The sequence below is a fragment of the Panthera onca genome, chromosome B1, assembly GCF_046562875.1.
Source record: "Panthera onca isolate mPanOnc1 chromosome B1, mPanOnc1 haplotype 2, whole genome shotgun sequence".
Classification (NCBI taxonomy): Eukaryota; Metazoa; Chordata; class Mammalia; order Carnivora; family Felidae; genus Panthera; species Panthera onca.
The window spans coordinates 68,165,146-68,184,761 of NC_138342.1; the positions used below are offsets into that span (position 1 = coordinate 68,165,146).

Sequence of the window (19,616 nt, forward strand, 5' to 3'; positions counted from 1 at the left end):
GTAACTTTTAAAAATCCACCATTTGAACCAAATCCAGTACTTCCTGTGATATTACATTGTCATGGTTTTAAAGGATAGGAAGAAACGACACAAATTTTATTAACACATATTTCAAGCTCAAAAAACGTTATTAAAATATAACATATATTAGTAGAACATTTGAAGACAGAGTCACAAGCACTATGACCATGGACTACGGTTTCCATGGACTATGTGGTTATGTTTAATACTGAGATGTTTGGGGGAGAGAGAGAAGAGAGTTAAGCTTTTGAAAGTAAATGCATTGTATAGTACCACTTAAAAAAACTTAGTTACAGGATGCATGGGTGGTTCAGTGGCTTAAGTGCCAGACTCTTGATTTTGGCTCAGGTCAGGATCTCATGGTTTGGGAGATTAAGCCCCATGTCCGGCTCTGTGCTGACAGCGAGAGGCCTGCTTGTGAGTCTCTTTCTCCCTGTCTCTCTGCCCCTCCCCTGCTCATGAGCGTGTGCCCTCACTCTCTCAAAATAAGTAAACATCAAAAACAAACAAACAAACAAACAAACAAAAACCACAACTTAGTTACAATTTAAAAATATGACATTAAAAAGAAAGTTAATTTCCTGCAATTAAAAGCCACATACTGCCTCTGCCTCATACATGTTCATGTCTCTGCCCTGTTATAGTAGAATCGTAACAAACCATACTCGACCACCTGGTTTTGTGACAAGCAGGATCAGTTCCACCTTGCTATTGGTGATAAAACTGACATTCCTTCTCAGGTGTTAACATCACTGGACCCATCATGCTTGGCTCTGATAGAGCTGTCATATAATTAAACTCTCAGAAAACAACTTTCACAATTTTCTTCACATTCTAGGCATTATAAAATGGAGTGGTCACCAAATCATAACGATAACTATCTTTGGGGAATGGGACCAGGGATGATCTTCTTTTCTTTTTTGGACGTTTCTTTATTTTTTCTATAATGAACATGTTCATATTTAACAGAAAAGTACTATTTAAGTTAAATAAACCAAAAATGCTATGGCCATATTACTATTTTAAAAACTGAAACATGAAAGGCCCAATTTCATATATATTTTAGCAGAGAAAAAAAAGTGAATAATCACTTAACAAAAATTACATCGTCATTAATAAATAAAATAGTCTATATTGAAGAACCTTGTATTCTCACCTGCCTGAAGTATATCATCCAGTCTGGGTCACACTGAGAAGCCATATCATAGGGAGTTGTTAGGTAAATTAGGTGAAGAAGGCTTTCCAGTACAAGTCCTTCGAGACCTTTCTTCAAGTCTCTGTAGAGAACGTCACAATAAGCCAAATCTATAGTTCCTAAAAGAAAGATACACACATTTATATCTCATTGCCAAAGAGGAAAAAGGTAAATTTTAAAAAGGTCTTATTTAGAAATTACCTAAATGTAGCAAAAAGTCTTTAAAATCTCTTTAAAAAATGTTTTTTGAGTCCAATATAGTAACTGTGTTATATTAGTTTCAGGGGTACAATGTAGTGATTCAACAATTCTATATATTACTCGGTGTTCATCATGATGAGTGTACTCTTAATCCCCTTCACCTGTTTCACCCATCTGCCCCACCAAAACCGCTTCTTAACTAATTCAGCACATTTGGAGGTCATTTTGATTGTATATACCAACATTTAACAAGTACATACCAACTACTCTGTTTTTGGAAATCTAACCCAGAGAAACATTTCCACACATACCAAAAATACATACATGGAAATGCACACTGCAGCTTTGTTTATAATTGAGAAAAATAAAAAACAGTGCAAATGTCCGTCAACAGGAGAATGGCTAATTAAATTACAGAATTCACAGTATGAATGATTACAGTAGAAAAAGAAAAATGAGGTATATTTAAAGGGACTGACATGTTAAGATTCTCCTAATATTTTAAGTGAGAAAAGCAATTGCCAAAAAATGCTTCCAGCTATGATTTCATTCTTAAAAATAAAATATAAAATAATATGTAAATTATATGCATAAACAGATGCATAAAATAATCTATACACATGTACACACACACACACACACATATATACACATACACATATTAATCTATATATAAGATAATACATGGAAGGATACACATCAAATTATTAACAGTGGTTGCCCCTGGGAGAGTGGAAATGGGTCAGGAGAATGGGATATTCCTTTACATAATTCTAAGTTCTAAGGATTTTTTTAAACAATAGAAATGTATTATTTTTCATTAAGTAAATTATGATGTAGCCATTAAGAAAAAACTATTCACTGTCATACCATGGAATAATTTCCAAGATATTATATTAAGCAAAAAAAGCAAATTCTGGAATACAAATGATTGTTTATTTAAAAGCAAAAGCTTAAGAAAATCTTAAATTTGTATATATGTATATATTATGTTTTGAAATGAAATGTACAGAAAATGTCTGAAAAGACATACACCAAATTGCTATTCTTGGTAGGATATTCAGATTTGTATGATTGCTAGGGGAGAGGGGTATGAAAGGGGGATGACCATCTTTTCCCTCAAATACTTCTGCAGTACCCTAAATTACTTGTAATTCAACTTTTTATTTACTAAAAAAACTTTTTTTAAAAGTCAGCTCTACCTGCAAGAACTCATGACCCCAAGATCAAGAGTCGCATGTTCTACCAACTGAGCCAGACAGGCTCCCATATTTTTCAACTTTTAAAAGCTAAAGTAGTTTGACAGTTTATAAACTTAATGTTATTAATATGAACTTACAATTCCAATTTAAAGAAACAGAATGATGTAATTTCTATTTTTTTTCCCAGCACATTTCGTCAGAAAGTTAGGGAAACTCTTACCCTTAAAAGAAGCTCGTCCCAGTTTTGTAATATGAAAACTATGTTGGAACTCTTCTTCAGACTTATCCGTAGTGTCTTTTTGTAGGAGTCCTTTTTCTGTCAGGTATCTAAGTGATTCCACAGTTATTTCCCACAGGCTTTTTTCTTTCAACAAAATTTTTTGCTGAACACCAAAAAATGTACTATTCATAAAGTGATAGATGTCATCAAGATTTGTTGCAATCTGAAACAATTCAGGACATCATTGGGACATTGTCCTTAATTCAAGGCATCATTTTGAATGCATGTTAATCTCCATACCTCAAAATTATTGAAATAAATTATATAAAGTCAACATACTTACATATATAAAGATAATTTTATAGTGGGATTTTTAAATTAACATGAAACAAGTTAAAGAAGTATCATATTCATACTTTTTATGAAAATCTACAGTTTTCATTAAAAAACTGCTCAGATTTTTGAATAATTTTTCACAGTAATCTCCAAAGCTGTGCTCTCTGTTTACTCTCCAGCCAATTATCCCAAATTCCCACTCAACCTCCTTCAGAAATCCCTTCACCTCTTCCTTTCAAGCCACCTGTGAAAGCATTCTTTAGCAATAAAAATTGTATTAAAACACACACACACACACACACACACACACACACACACACACACGTAAAACACAACTGAAAGTCTCCTCTGAAACAGGATCAGGCAATACTTCCAACATATCACCTAAAAATAAACAGTTTTCTCTTTTTGTCTCTCTTACCCCTGCTCTTTTGCTGCCTGTCTCTCCTCCCCCTTGTAGTCACTATTTAAAATCTATAATGGCAATTATAAGTAATACTTAACCCTCCATTTGGTATTCAGATGTAGAGTTGATGCTAAATTAGAATAATATTATATTAGCCAATTTCAATGAAATCAGCATATTATACTAAAATATAGTCAATCAATAAGCATATTTTTCTCACAATTCTGGTGATAGTTTCAATTGGAAAACTTTAGTTATTTCATAGTAAACCAATATGAGGGTTAACAAAAAAATATGAGGCACAGACATTTCCTATTGCTTTTCTTCCTTTTAATAAAACTCATTCTTTTTTTTTTTAAACATTTATTTATTTGGGAGGGGGCAGAAAGAGAGGGAGAAAGATAATCCCAAGCAGGCTCTGTACTGTCAGTGCAGAGCCCAATGGGGGGCTTGAACCCACAGACCATGAGATCATGACCTGAGCCAAAATGAAGAGTCTGACGCCCAACCGACTGAGGCACCCAACCACCCCTTAATAAAATTCATTCTTAATATAGTATTCAATTAAGCCAAAACTGCAGTTTTAAGATATTCAAAACTGATACTCAGTTTGCAGATTATTACTTAATTCAAAGGTATGCAGGAATCAGAGATAAAACATACAGGGTGTCTGAAATATGGCTGTGATAAATAAATGATACCTAGAGGCTCCCTGAATGCGATGGCCCAACCACTGTTATGTCGTCTCATTAATTCCTGGAGTTTCCTTCTCTTCCACTAAAGCATGGATCTAGTCTCTCCAGAGCTGCTCATCTGTACCTTCCTGTACCTGCTGCCCAAGTCACAGACCTTGCCCTTCTTGCCTCTCACCCCTCTTCTACCTGGTTGTTCCTGTCCAGAGGACTTGATTTCTGCTTCAATTCCAACTCTAAAGGTTTTCCTGTTCTCTGCCTTCTTTCACAACTGGAGCCCTGTTGTGAACCCCTTCCCCAAGGTGTAAGAGGACCCCTGATGACCTGTCCCTCTCACGACTGGGTCCAGTTTCTTGAGTTCTGCCTCTTATGGGCAGGCGTGGAACAACAGCTGCCTACCTGCTAGTCTCCTGAACCAACTGCTGCCTGGACTTCTTGCTGCTGTACTCCAGCTGTTAAAACAGAATTTAAACGCAACTGTTGTTCCCGGTAGATCTTGCATTGCCAGGCCCATAAAACCACACCCTTGTGGCCAAGTCAGGTCTCCCAGTCTCCCTGTTACCTGAGTGTGCTTGTCTTAAGTGAAGTCCCAACTCCCTCCCAATTTCACTGCTTTTTGCTGAGTCCTAACTCATATACGTATTTGTCAGGGTATGTATTATGAATATTTCCTCCATGCTTTTCATTTTTTAGCAGTGTCTTTTGAAGATAATTTAAAAAATTATGATGAAGTCTATTTCATTCATTTTTTTCTCTTCATGGTTTATGTTTTTTGTTTCCTCGTAAGAAATCTTAACCCAAGGTAACAAACAAACAATTTACTCCTATATGTTCTTCTAGGAGTTATATTTTAGCTTTTATTTAGGTCTATGATCCACTTTGAGTTCATTATTTTGGACAAAATTAGAGTGAGGTAAGAGTAAAGGTTATTTTGTTGTTGTTGTTCTATGCAGATATCTTGTCAGTACAGCACCATTTGTTGAAAAAAAAACTATCCTTTGTCCATTTAAATATCTTGGCACCTTTTGTTAAAAACTGATCATATATGAGGAATGCCTGGCTGGCTCCGTTGGTAGAGCATCGACTCTTGATCTTGAGGTCCTGAGTTCAAGTCCCAGTTGGGTATAGAGATTACTTAAAAAAAAATTTGATCATATATGTGTGGGCCTAATTCTGGACTTACTAGTCTATTGTTCTATATGATCCTTGCACCAATATCACACTGTCTTGATTACTGAAGCTTTATAGTAAATCTTGAAGTAGTATGAACACTTGTTTTTTCACAAAATTAAATTTTGGCTATTCCACTCCTTGCATTCCCAAATAAATTCTATCAGCCTTCAATTTCCACAAACAAGCTTGTTGAGATTTTGACTGGGATTGCACTAAATTTATAGACTTTGGGATGTAACATCTGATCAAAACTGAAAATTCCAATTCTTGAATATGGTACCTCTCTCTATTTATTTAGGTCTTGTTTAATTTCTCTCAGCAGTTTTACAGTTTTGAATATATAGGTCTCACACACAGTAGTTAAATTTATCCCTAAGTGTTGCATGTTTTGGATGCTGTTGTAAATGGAGTTGTTTTTCCAATTATTTGTAGTGAGTATACAGATACGATTGAGTTTTGTACACTGACTTTGTATCCTATGACACTGCTGACTACACTCTAGCTTTTTTTGTACATTCCTTTGGGTTTTTCTTGAACCTACTATCAGCAAATAAGACAGTTTTACTTCTTGCTTTCTAATCTATGTACCCTTGTGTTTCTTCCTGTCTTGTACTGGCTATGATTTCTGATATATCCTGAAAAGCAGTGTGAAAGTAGACCTTTTTTTTTTTCTTTTCTGATCTTAGAGGGAAAAATATGTAGTCTTTCACCATTAAGTGTGACGTTACCAGCAGTGGTTTTTTTTTGTTGTTGTTGTTTTGTTTTGTTTTTAAATAAACACCCTTTATTGAGTTGATGATGTTCTCTTCTAATTTGCTGAGTTTTTATCATGAGTGGGTGTTGAATTCTGTCAAAAAAGTAATAACATTGAATTTTGAATGTTAAACAACTTTGCAATACTGGAATAAACTCTGATTGTGTTGCTGTATTACTAATACTTTGATAAGGATTTTTATTATCTATTTTTACTATAGATATGTAGTTTTCTCTTCTTGTAATATCTTTGTCTGGTTTTGGTATCAGGGTAATGCTGATCTCAAAAGATGAGATGAGCAGTGTTCCCTCTTCCTCTACTTTCTGGAAGAATATATGTATGATTGGTATTATTTCTTCCTTAAATGTTTGATAGAGTTTACCAGTGAAGTCAGTTGAGCCTGGAATTTTCTTTGTGGTAAGTTTTAAGTTGTAAATTCAATTTCTTTAATAGATATAGGACTATTTAGACTTTCTGCTGCTACTTCAGTCAATTTCAAAAATTGTGTCTTCCAAGAATTTTCCCATTTCATTTAAATAATTGAACTCAGGGGCGCCTGGGTGGTGCAGTCGGTTAAGCGTCCGACTTCAGCCAGGTCACGATCTCACGGTCCGTGAGTTCGAGCCCCGCATCAGGCTCTGGGCTGATGGCTCAGAGCCTGGAGCCTGTTTCAGATTCTGTGTCTCCCTCTCTCTCTGCCCCTCCCCCGTTCATGCTCTGTCTCTCTCTGTCCCAAAAATAAATAAACGTTGAAAAAAAAAAAAATAAATAAATAAAAAAAAATAAATAAAAAATAAATAAATAATTGAACTCATTTTTCAGCATTCAAGGATACAATTATTTCAGGATTATTCATTACTATTCTTTTAATATCTCTAGGATCTTTAGTGATGACCCTCCTTTCATTACTGATATTGGTAATTTATGTGTTCTCTCTTTTCCCTCTGTTATCAAATCAGTCAATAATCTTACTGATCGTTTCAGAGAGCTAGCTTGTGTTTTCATTATTTTTATTCTCTAGTTTGTCTATTTTTTATTTCATTTTTGCTTTTACTAATTATTTCCTTCTTTCTACTTGGGCTTTTTTCCCCCCACGTTCCTAAAGTAAAACTTAGAACCTGAATTTAGATTTTTCTTATATTCTAATAAGCATCTAAAGTTATAAATGTCCTTTTCAGCACTTCTTTGGCTTCATGCCACTAATTTTGGTATATCTGTTTCCATTTTCATTCCATCGTAAATATTTTCTAATTTCCCTTGGAATTTCTACTTTGACCACTGGTCAAGTGTGCTATTTAATCTCCAAATATTTAGGAAATTCCCTGTTATCCTTCTATTATTGCTGGTATACTATAATTGCTTTCATTAGACACAATACTATATTGGATTTCAATCCTTTTAAATGTATTGAGACTTGTCTATGATCTCAGAATATGGTCTACATTGGTGAAATATTTCCCATGCACTTGAGAAATATTTCACACACACACACACACACACACACACACACACACAATGGTACACTGGAAAGAGTACAGGCCAGCATGGCAGGAAACTAAATTATAGTCCCATCTAAACCATAATTCACTGAATGATCTTAGACTACTCACCAGTTTTCTGAGTCTGTTACCTTATCTAATATATAAATGGAATAAGACTTGATGATCTTTATGATCTCTTCCTCCTTTATTAATTCCTTAGCAACCTCCCTATTGTAAGGATTTATTACATTATACATGGATTACTACAATTACTTTTAAACAAGTCTTGCAATACTTCTGCATGCTATTATCCCCATTTTACAGATAAGGCAACTGAGCGAGGTTTACGAGAGAGCTGATACCTTACCCAGGGTAATAAGAGACAGAGTTGGGACTGGGACACAGGTATGTGTGATATCAGAGTTCTTGCTCTCAACCACCACACTTTACTAATGCTCCACTGATATGTGACAGTGTCACAACTCTTTAGGCTACTATTTAAGCATGCTCTCATATCCTCCCCAATTTATAGCACACAATCTGGCCCAACTTTTCCCACCCAACCTTCACCTCTTCAGGATCTGTAGGCCTTCTCTAGAGCTACAGAATCTAGTCTGTTGACTGATACCCCACATCATCTTTAGCTTTCTCATCATTCATTCTATGTCAAGTACCTGGAATGGCTTATTCTTTCCCTCTGCTTGTCTACAACTTCTACAACTTCTTCTTTTTTTTTGAGAGAGAGAGAGCATGCGAGCAGGGGAGGAGCAGAGAGAGGGAGAGGAGAGAGGGAGAAAGTCTTAAGCAGGCTCCATGGTCAATGTGGAGCTTGATGTGGGGTTTGTGGGGCTTGTGGGGCTCAATCTCAGGACTGTGAGATCATGAGCTGATCTAAAATTAAGAGTTGGATGCTTAGCCAACTGAGCCACCTAGGTGCCCTGACAACTTCTATCTCCTTCACTACCTAGCACTGATTTCTTTTCTTCCTTATAACCTTTCACTATTCTGAACTGCTAAGGGATATTATAATATTCCACTATTCATCTATAAGGTAATCAAAACTTATGGTTTTTTTTTTTTTATTAATTATCTTTTGTATGTTCACCCAAACTGTTTGGGCTAATAAAGATATACTGCATGATAGGTTAAGACCACTGGTTTTGTAGTTGAACAAAGCTGAATTCAAACCCTGGCTTTGCCTCTTTATGGCCATGTGCCCTTAGACACAAAGTTAAAATTTACTTACAAATAACCCTAAAAAAGAATTTTAACTCAAGAGTAACCCTAAAAGAGAGCTAATCTCTAAGAAAAGGAGTGTTTTCCTAGTGTGCCTTTTCTTTTTAAATTTGTTGTCTGATAAAGGCTATACTGATCTCACAAATGTTTATAATATCCTAGAATGATCACAGGACAACAGGTGAACCTTATTCCTCACAAAGGCAGAGATGATGGATTACCCCACATCAGGACCCATGTCTTTACGGCTTCTTATAATCCCCAGAGTCTCCAAAAAGTCTCTCACTTGTAATGATGCCCAGTTATGATTTGTTGATTTTTCATATTTCATACAACTCAAAGCATTAAAAATGCACATATAAATCTAGATTCAGATTTAGCATGTCAGGCTGTTCTTTTCCACATTAGATTAGAGGTTAGCATTTTTTTCTACTTTACAGTTCTCATAACTTTTAAATCTCTATTATCTCACATAACAGTAATAAGATTTAAAAATATTGAAAAATACCTTCAAACCAATTAAAGAGAGAAACAAAGTTTGGATTCCCTTAGTGAATTCTTGAACAAGATGGCTATAACAGTTTTCCAGTGGTCTGCTTATTAACTCCAATACCTACAAAAGTTAAAGCAATATTATGTTTTGTGTTATTATAAAAAAATAAAGTGTTCTACATAAAATTTTCTATTTTGCATAGATCTGGTAGAAGTAGGGGGAATTTAAAGACATAAAAACAAACAAATAAGAATTTAGCAGGTGTTTTCATGAAAATGGAAGAAAGATAAATAGGAAAAATACTTTTTATTGCTTGTCTGAAATACAAAAGTATTCAAACTACTTGTTCTAGTTCTTAATCATAGAGGAGAAAGAAACACTATTTAAATAAATATTAATAAATTTTAATATTTTATAATATATTAATATTTGATATAATATTTAATATTATAAATATTAATAAAATTAATACATTTTAAAGGATGATATATATCATAAAAGAGCTACAACCAAAGACCAAAATGAGACAAAATGATTAACCACCAACTGGATTGATTATTACCTGTTGCTTGTCTTTTTCTTGCAGTATAAGGATACTCTCCCCAATAGAATCTATCCCAGCACGGCCAGCTCGGCCAATCATCTGTTTATATTGGTTCCTCTTTAAAAACTCCTTGGCAACATAGGGAGCTCTTAAAATAACTCTATGGAATTGATAATATTAATTAAAAGTGATACTCCATCTATGATAATAGCATCTATCTTTTAAATTCTGTATTATTTATCTGGTATTAAATTTAATGACATGTTAACTCAAACTAATAAGTGACTACTATTTACCAAGAACCTGTGATGTCTTAGATTCTTTATGTACATTATCAGTTAATTCTTACAAAATTATTGGTAATAATATTCTTTATTATTTTATTTTATCTTATTTTTTTACAAAGGGGCTAACTGAAACACAGACAAGCTAAGTGGATTACCTCAACCCACAAAACTAGTAATTACCAGAACTATGGTCTGAACATGTTGGCCTAGCTACAAAGCTTATGATCGTCACTAGAACAACAGTCTCCAAAGATTTTTGATTCTATACTTCATAAATGAAAAATCTGACCATGCACTATGAACATATGCCTGCTTATGTATGTATGTTTGTATGTATGTATGTATGTATGTATATATTTATATTACTGTCAACTATATAAAATTACAAGTTTCAACCATTTTTGATGTACAAACATGGTACTTTCAATCCTGCTCATGTATATAAAAGTCTGTAGCTAGTTTTCCTGCTCAAAAGTGAGAGGAAACCTGTCATTTATCTACTAACCAACCTACTCTTTTATTTATAAATCTCTATGGACAGCCAAGATTATAAACACTTGAAGAAAACTAAGGACATTAAAAAAAAAACAAAACACAAGAATATGCAGAAACAGGGAACAGAAAGAATTTTTAAAAATTCTAATCAGTATTCACAGAAAATTCTAGAGGGTATTATATTCACAATATGAGAACAGACTATTACAAATGAAGAGCAATAAGAGAAGATAGTTCTTGGAAATTAAGAAAAAATTTTAAATTCATTAAAAAATTCAAAGACGGACTTAATAATGAATGAACACAGTTAATGGGATACAATAAAAAACTGATCTTGTCACATAGAAGTAAAGTTGAAGAAATCACATAGCTCATATAGACTGAAAACTGTGTAAGAAAACTTGAGAGATTTGAAAGCCCAATCTACCAGGCTTCAACCCTGTCCAAGGGAAGTTACAAAAACAGAGAACAGAGATAATGGGAAAAAAGAAAAAGCCAAACAAAAAGTAAGATGAAGGCATAAAACTTTTTGGGGGGGGAAGGGGGGAGAGGGTGCAAGTGAGGCAGGGGCAGAGAGAGAGAGAATCCCATGAGGGGCAGAGAGAAAGAGAGAGAGAGAGAAGCGGGGCTCACCCGGGGCTCCTGTTTCTGTTTTTTTTTTTTTTTTAATTTGAATGGGGCTCTTGCTCACCTGATACAGCACGCATGCTCACCCAAAGCAGGGCATGAGCTCACCCGATGTGGGACTCGAACTCACCAACTGTGAGATCATGACCTGAGTCAAAGTCAGATGCTTAACGACTGAGCCACCAGGTGCCAGAGGCATAAAAGGCATAAAACTTTAGATTGAAAGCATTTTCCCAAGTGTAAGACGTATGAATAAAAAGTAGCTAAACTTGGATAGTTGGGATTAAGAATTAAATTTCCAGGGTTTCAAACCTTGGTTTTTGAAACTCATTTGTTGGTATGAAGTTGGGTACATTATTTAATTGTTCAGTGTCTCAGCTTTCTGTTCTATAAAATGTGGACAATAAAATATAACCTTCTTCACAGAGTTGTCATGAAGCTCTATTAAGTCAATGCATGTAAAGCTGTTATGACACAGGGGAGGGAGTGTAATAGCTGCAATTATAATTATACACTATGATGAAATTTTAAGGTAACAGAGAAAAATCTAAGTTTCTGGAGAGGAAAAAACAAACCTATGCAAAAACAAAAATGGGCAACAGTGGCTCCTAAAAGACATGGAACAATACTACAAAGTCCCCAAAGGGAAAAAATTGAAACTAGAATTCTTTTCCTAGCAAGATGTTCAAGTGTGAAGCTAAAATAAAAATACCTTCAGCTATAAAAAGACTCAAAAATTTCTACCCCCCAATCTAGCATTTAAAAAATAATTGCTCAGCAGTCAGAGAAAGACAAATATCATATGACTTCACTCATATGAGGACTTTAAGACACAGGACAGATGAACATAAGGGAAGGGAAGCAAAAATAATATAAAAACATAGAGGGGGACAAAACATAAGAGACTATTAAGTATGGAGAACAAACAGAGGGTTACTGGAGGGGTTGTGGGACAGGCGATGGGCTACATGGGTGAGGGGCATTAGGGAATCTACTCCTGAAATCATTGTTGCACTATATGCTAACTAATTTGGATGTAAATTTAAAAAATAAAATTGAAAAACGAAGAAGATGAGAAGTCTGCCTGTAAGGAAAAATAAAAGAATGAAAGTAAAAGACAAGAAAGAAAGAAAGAAAGAAAGAAAGAAAGAAAGAAAGAAAGAGAAAGAAAGAAAAAGAAAGAAAAATTACTCAGGAGGTGCCTGGGTGACTCAGTCAGTTAAGCATCCGACTTCGGCTCAGGTCACAATCTCATGGTTCATGAGTTTGAGCCCCTGCATCAGGCAGTGTGCTGACAGCTCAGAGTTTGGAGCCTGCTTTGGATTCTGTGTTTCCCTATCTCTCTGCTCCTCCCTAACTCACGTGTGTGCATGTGGATGTGCTCTCTCTTTCTCTCTCTCTCTCCCAAAAATAAATAAACATTAAAAAAAATATTACTCAGGGCACCTAGGTGGCTCAGTAGGTTAAGCATCAGGCTCTTGATTTCAGCTCAGGTCATAAAATCATGGTAGTGAGATTGAGCCCCACTTTGGGCCCAGCACTGACAGCGTGGAGCCTGCTTGGGATTCTCTATCTCTCTCTCTCTCTGCCCCTCCCCTGAACTCTCTCTCTCACTCAAAATAAATAAACTTAAAAAAAAATAACTACTCAATGATGGCAAAATTAAAAGTAAACCACAGAAGGAATATGTGAGTATGAGGTAGTGGTAAACAAAACACAAGTATAATTAATAGGATAGTTTAAATAATGATGGACTATAAGATGAAAGAAAATTAAAAATCTGAAACTAAAACTTTAGGAAGCTGCAACATACATGAGGCAGTATAGGAGAATATACAAATGCTAAGACTTGTTATGTTCAGGAGAGGACAAAGTTATTGATTAAATCTAAAATGGCAGAAAAGCATGTTTGATTATAACTTAAAATTTTAAGAGTAACAACTGGAATAAGAGAAATAGGATATATAATTTCCTTTTTAATTCTCCAATTATCTGAAAAAAGGAAAATTTAATCAGTGACAGAGGTTGAAAATAAAAGAATGGAAAAAGATAAACTCGGCAAAGAAAATGTAGTCCTAGTGTTCAAAGTAAAATCACTCAATGAGAAAAACAAGGACCTATTAATTGATAAAATGTATGATTCAACAATAAGATATTTGAAGTAAATCTTTGTATACTTCAAAAGTTTTGAAATACAAAGTAAAAACTTCTAGCAATGCAAAAAGGAGAAATTGACAACTCTGTAATAACAGTGGGAGACTAACACAGCTCTCTGAAATTGACCGATCAAAGAATCACAAATAGAAAACAGAGGAGCTGGTAACAAGATTAACTGTGGTCTCATGGAGATGTCCAAAACTGCATACCCAACAGAAAATACATGTATTTGAAAAAATGTCACAAAGTTTAAAGTCACAAATTATAAAGATCATAAATCAATTATACAGGCCTATAGTTTTGGTAGTAACTGAAAAGATAATCAAAGACTTACTCTAAAAAGATACTAGACTCAGAAGTCTTTATGGATGAGTTCTCTAAGCTTTCAACGAAATCCCTATGTTAAATACACTCTTTCAGATCATAAAAATGGTAGAAAGCTTGCCAATTGTTTACAACTAAAAAAATAAACCTTAATGTCAAAACCAGATAGGGAGAGCACCAAAAAAAGGAATTCTAATACCAGGAAATCTACTAAAGTTATTCTTCATCAAAATAAAGGAAATAAACCACACAATTAACTCAGCAAATGAGGAAAAACATTTGATATATTCTCACCCACTACCGAGAAAGAACAAAACAACAGAACTCCTGGCAAGCTAAGAATTAAAAAGTTTCAAGCCTGGCCAATAGTTTACGTGTGTCTTACCTTCGAGCTGGTAGATTAACGCCTGCTGCGAGGGTGGATGTGCAGGTAAAAAGGCACAGAACTCCCGTGGAATAGGCCTCTTCCAAGAGTTTCCTTTCATCACTTGTTAAACCACTGTGGTGATAAGCAACCCCAAAAGGGATGGTGCGCTTTAAAACAGGACACAAGTTGCCACTGCTGACATTCTTCAAGTTTTTAATCACCTCGTGTTTTTCTTCCTCCCTGTGTTTCAGATACTCCCTAGGAAAAACGATCTGTTAGAAATATGAACCCTTGATCTTACGGGAACAAAGTGCCTACTGCTTTAACTTTAGTAGATGCGTGTAAAAGTTCTTTATTAAAAATGATATTGCTTTCCTTAATAGAAGTACATAAGATGTTCTTAGAATTCTGATTCTGAGTTCATCAATTATGAGCCACTCTCAATCTTTTTGTATATCACAGAGTCCTATGAAAATATGATTAAGACTAAGGAAAAAAAACATAAAATAAACATCAAACATAACACTTTGCTTATAAGTTCATGGACTTGCTGAAGTTCATTCCTGTATTGCCTATGAAGGCAGGTTAAGACACTTGCTGTAGATGTTACAATTAGTTTTTTCATTAGAACATACATTTTTATTGGCTTTTTAAAGAAATTTTAAGTCATTTGCTTCTGTGAAGATGGAAACATATTTGTTATCAAATCATATGTACTTATGTAAAACACCAATGGTCTAAACACTAGCATTTTAGAAGCTTCAATAATATCCCACAATGTCTCTGCATCTAAGAGTACCTATTATTTTAAACAGACATAGAGCCAGATTCTACTGCCCAGGGGATTTCATTACACCAGTTTCCCGTGACATTTATGATAAGGAGGCACATAATTAAGATACAAGTGGATATCACAGGACTCTCAAGAAATCACATGTAAAAAGTTTTTTTTTTTCAATGTTTATTTATGTTTGAGAGAGGGAGGTTGCAAGCTGGGGAGGAGCAGAGAGAGAGAGAGGCAGAGGTCAGTCAGCACAGAGCCCGATGCAGGGCTCGAACTCACGAACTGTAAGATCATAACCTGAGCTGAAGTCACACGCTTAATGGACTGAGCCATCCAGACACCCCTCAAGAAATCATGTTTTAAAGATACTCATTTAGAACCCATTTAGCTCTAGATTTACTTTATCTACATATAAATTACAGAATAAAGAAAGTATGCTCAAAACATGATTCACCATGTCTTAATCAAGAGCCACAAAAAGGGGTACTGAACTATACTCAGAACATTCAGCTTATGAAAGCAGCAAGTAATATGCAAAATATATTTTAGAGGAAATTTTCTTTCAGACGATGTTAAGTCCTATCTCTTTTAGAAAGTATGAAGTATCTACTATAATTCATTATTAACTAAGGATTCTAGAAAACCAAATTTTTAAGTGCTTCAGTGTTAAACACCAACATTTATGTTCCCCAAAACCTATTATCACCAAAAGCAAAATAAATCAAGGGTAAAATTAGTAAGTCTCATGTCTCCCAGGAAATGTCAGTCTCTAATAAATTTCCATATCGCTTAGCCGGTGCTATATTCCCTTATTCTATGAAAACAAATGATTTACTGAGACTACCTCAATGATAATTTAATTTCTTTAGATTTTTATAATCAACATCATCATTGTAAAGGCAGACTATTAGTTACCAAAATGGGAAACTCCTTGACTTTATCCTAAACATCTACATCATTGTGGTCAGTAAATTAACTATATTAGACCAATCCATGACAGTAGGACTGGATGGGGAGGTGAGGGTGAATTAGAATCCATAACTGTCTATGAATGGTGATACAGCACCGGCTAAGGGGCCAAAAAGAAGTCTGAAAAATACGATAAAACTACACATGGGACAAAGATACAGAAAAAAACTGAACTGTTCATACTTAAGGTCACTTTATACCCATTGCTATGAGTATAAAAGAGCGAATATTAAAATACTATAAAGTTACAAGTTAATAAATTTCTTAATTACTTACTAAATTCAATTCAAATTCAAATTTATTTACTTTAGTGTAAAGTTTACTAAGAAAACGAAGGCAACAGTATTTAATTAAAGAGAAGGTTAAGTTGAAGATATGATTCATATCCACAGTGATTAGTGCCTGGGCCTGTGACTACCATAGCCAGTGGGTGAACTTGCTGCAGGTTGAACCTGCCTGGAAAGTTTTACAAAATCCTGATACCTGGGCCCCACCTGCAGAGATTCTGATTTTCTGGGATGTAACCTGGACACTGAGATTTTTAAAAGCCCTTGAGAGGATGCATTTGCAGTCAAGGTTGAGAATCATTGATCTAAAACCATGATATCAGTCAGCATTCTCTTCCATGTAACCTTAGAGTTTTTCTTTGCCTATTTCACATATATGAATCTCACAGTTAAACTTTCTTCAAGGTTAGGACCTTTAAAATCGACTGTAGTTATGATGTTCTACAAGAAATAATCAGTGCTTGTTGAATAAACAGAATATATAGCATGTAAATCATGATAAAACAGAATATTTTTTAAAGATTAACATACTTGCTTAAAAATTTGCATATCATTTCTGCTACGTTTTCACAGTTCTTCTTAGTGGGACAAAAAACTAAGCAGGAATAATTGGGAATAACTTCTGTCACCAATGCTACCAAATGATCAGGATCCATCTTTTTCAGAGTATCAGAATACTGTACAACAAGATGCAGGAACAAGGTAGTTAGCAACCATGAAAACCTGTCATTTTACCAGTGTGCTTTGAAAGGTAAGTAAACCATACTTAATTTTGAAGTTCTCATTTAATAAATCTCATCCTTTAAAAGAAAAGAAGAGACCCAGATTAAATTTTAAAACATTAAGTCCCACTTTTAGGTTATTAGGGCTTTGTTAGGCATATTTAGTTTTAAATTACAAAAATGAAAATAGTAAATGTTTTAATAACCCCACTGCATGTTCAGCTCCACTGGAGCAAAACAAAAAGTCCACAGAGAGAAACACAGATTGAGCCTAATAATGATCAAAGGACCATATAGATAAGACATGCCTTTCACTAACAGTTTTCAAAAACACAGATTCAATCACATTACAGGATATATTTTCAGAAATAAAAAATGTATTCATCAAGTAGACATAAGGAATTCAACATAGAGAAAAATATAAAATTATTTAAAAATCTCACTTCCTTCAACTTTATTAAAAACTAAAATACAGATTTAAAATATATCTTTATGGAATTCTAAACTATTGTAAAATCCCTTTCTTCTCTTTTTAATATACTTTACATAAGTCACAAAACATTAACGTAGTAGACATTAACATTTTATATACAATATCTGAACTACATAGCCCACAAAAGTTTATTCTTGTTTTGTGCTTGTTACTGAATGAATAAACATTTAAGGGAGAGGTCTCCAGATTTTCTTTGTTCATGGAGCCCCAGGGCCAAAAGAAATACCTAACAGTTTTGTTTATTAGGTATTTAGGTGCAAACAACTGAAGTACGTATTTCCTCACAATTTCGTAGCCATTTGAATAAATAATACACATCAGTTGAATGAAAAAGATACTGTTATTTCATTTTTAACCATAATAGCTAACGAACAGGATGTGCGCACAACTGAGCACCCCACAGTCTTCCAAATCTTAGAATCAGATTGGACCTGGCTACTCTTTTTTCTGTCCCACGTTGATTGTCACACAGTATTTGTTTACAGTAACTACAAAAAACAAACAAACAAGACTTCACTAAGATATAATATCATAGAAAGGAATACAGTGTGATCTAATGTTAAAACTGGAAACTACCTCAAAGTTGTAGTTTGTATGGTATCCAACAGATGTCAAGCATCCACTGTTTCTCTCAAAAATCTAAACTATCCTACGGCACCCATGTGAATCTTATGTGGTGTCCCAGGGCACCTAGGCACAATGTTTGGGAACCTCATATTCAAGGGATATGAAAATGTTACCTTATAATTCAGTAGACGTGAAAAAGTCATGCCATTCTCAGCTTTGCTGTCAACCTCATATATCGCATCATTTATTTTCAAATATTCTTTTAATTCAACCTTGCATTAAAAAGACATTTGCAATTAATACCACATATAAATTCCTCTTTCCAAGTTTAAAATTTTGTGAAGTATGTTGTAAAAAAGGACAGCTATAGAAAAACTGTCGCTTTTCTAAGGTATGCAAAACATGCTTCAATTTAAAAGTTTTTTCTTTACCATTTCTTTGAGTCTCTTTTCCCTTTTAATCAAAATAGGGATTAATACCCTTAAAGAAATACTTCTGAATTGAATAGCCACTAAAAGGAAACCAGACACTTCTGTTATTCGTCACAAGAAGTATAAATAAGCCAATGTTCACACTCTTTTATTAAGGAGTTATTTGTGTTATTCCTCAAGATCTAAAATTTTCTGTCTCATCAGTCATCAGTTTTAATTCTACATACCACCATATTCTCTTTAATTTAAGTATTTGTAGACAAAAGATGTTTATGAATACAGTTCATTGCATTTTTAAAAGAAGAGTGTCTAATTTGACTATTAAGGTCAGCCAAGTGTCTCGAAAATTCTCCTCTTTGATGCAAATGTAAAAACATCAAATTTTAAAATTAAACTTGGCGATTCTCAATAACTATTTTCTGAAAAGCTACTTAGACACTGAATATGCACATGAGTACTGCAGACAGAGCAGATGTTCACTATAAGCTACTTTCAGATAATTAAGAAATATATTTACTTTTTTAAGTCTTTTGGGAATACCTTTATTAGGGAGTTTAAATTTAAATCCACATGAAGTCTTAGCTTATTAAAAAAGCATTGTAACTACCAATGCATAAATATATGAAAATATTTTAACTTTTAAGTTAAATGCTTTTATATGCCAATGACTCAAAATATGAATGACTAAATTCTGAGCAAATGAAAAAATTTTTAAGAAGAAGTAGAAAAATAGAATGTATCTGAAAAATTTAATTCAATAAATATTCATTGAAGGCCCATAAGCCAAGTATTGTTGAGGTGCTACAGACACGCAGGTGACCCAAGCTAAGATCCTGACCCCATGGAGTTTATGTTCTTTATACACAAACTCTTATTAGCATGTAGCTATGGTGACTGGAATTATACCCCTTCTATGGTATACCTACTCTATGGTATTTTTTATATGGTATGTTAGCTACTTTTCTTTTTTTTAATGATTTGTTTGTTTATTTATTTATTTATTTCTGTGAGAGAGAAGGAGAGGGCACACACACACATGCATGAGTGAGGGAGGGGCAGAGAGAGAGAGAGAATCTCATGAGGTGCAAAGAGAGGAGAGATGGAGAGAGAGAGAGGGAGAGAGAGAGAGGGAGAGAGAGTGTGGATCCAGCT

The 19,616-nt window shown here is 34.3% G+C and overlaps 1 protein-coding gene across 8 annotated transcripts in view; it reads right to left on the minus strand.

Annotated features, from left to right (window-relative positions):
* HELQ (helicase, POLQ like) overlaps positions 1-19,616 on the minus strand; it is a 42,397-nt gene that overhangs the window by 11,737 nt on the left and 11,044 nt on the right. For all 8 annotated transcript variants that reach the window (XR_009616307.3, XR_009616309.3, XM_060654680.3 and 5 more), the window contains 7 exons: positions 18,207-18,305; positions 16,783-16,928; positions 14,230-14,469; positions 9,973-10,114; positions 9,426-9,530; positions 2,840-3,062; positions 1,178-1,335 (listed from right to left, as the gene is read on the minus strand). Coding sequence is in view for 6 of the 8 variants with exons in the window: in XM_060654680.3 (XP_060510663.3) it covers positions 1,178-1,335; positions 2,840-3,062; positions 9,426-9,530; positions 9,973-10,114; positions 14,230-14,469; positions 16,783-16,928; positions 18,207-18,305 (1,113 nt within the window). In the remaining 2 variants the exon portion in view is untranslated. The remainder of the gene's footprint in view (positions 1-1,177; positions 1,336-2,839; positions 3,063-9,425; positions 9,531-9,972; positions 10,115-14,229; positions 14,470-16,782; positions 16,929-18,206; positions 18,306-19,616) is intronic.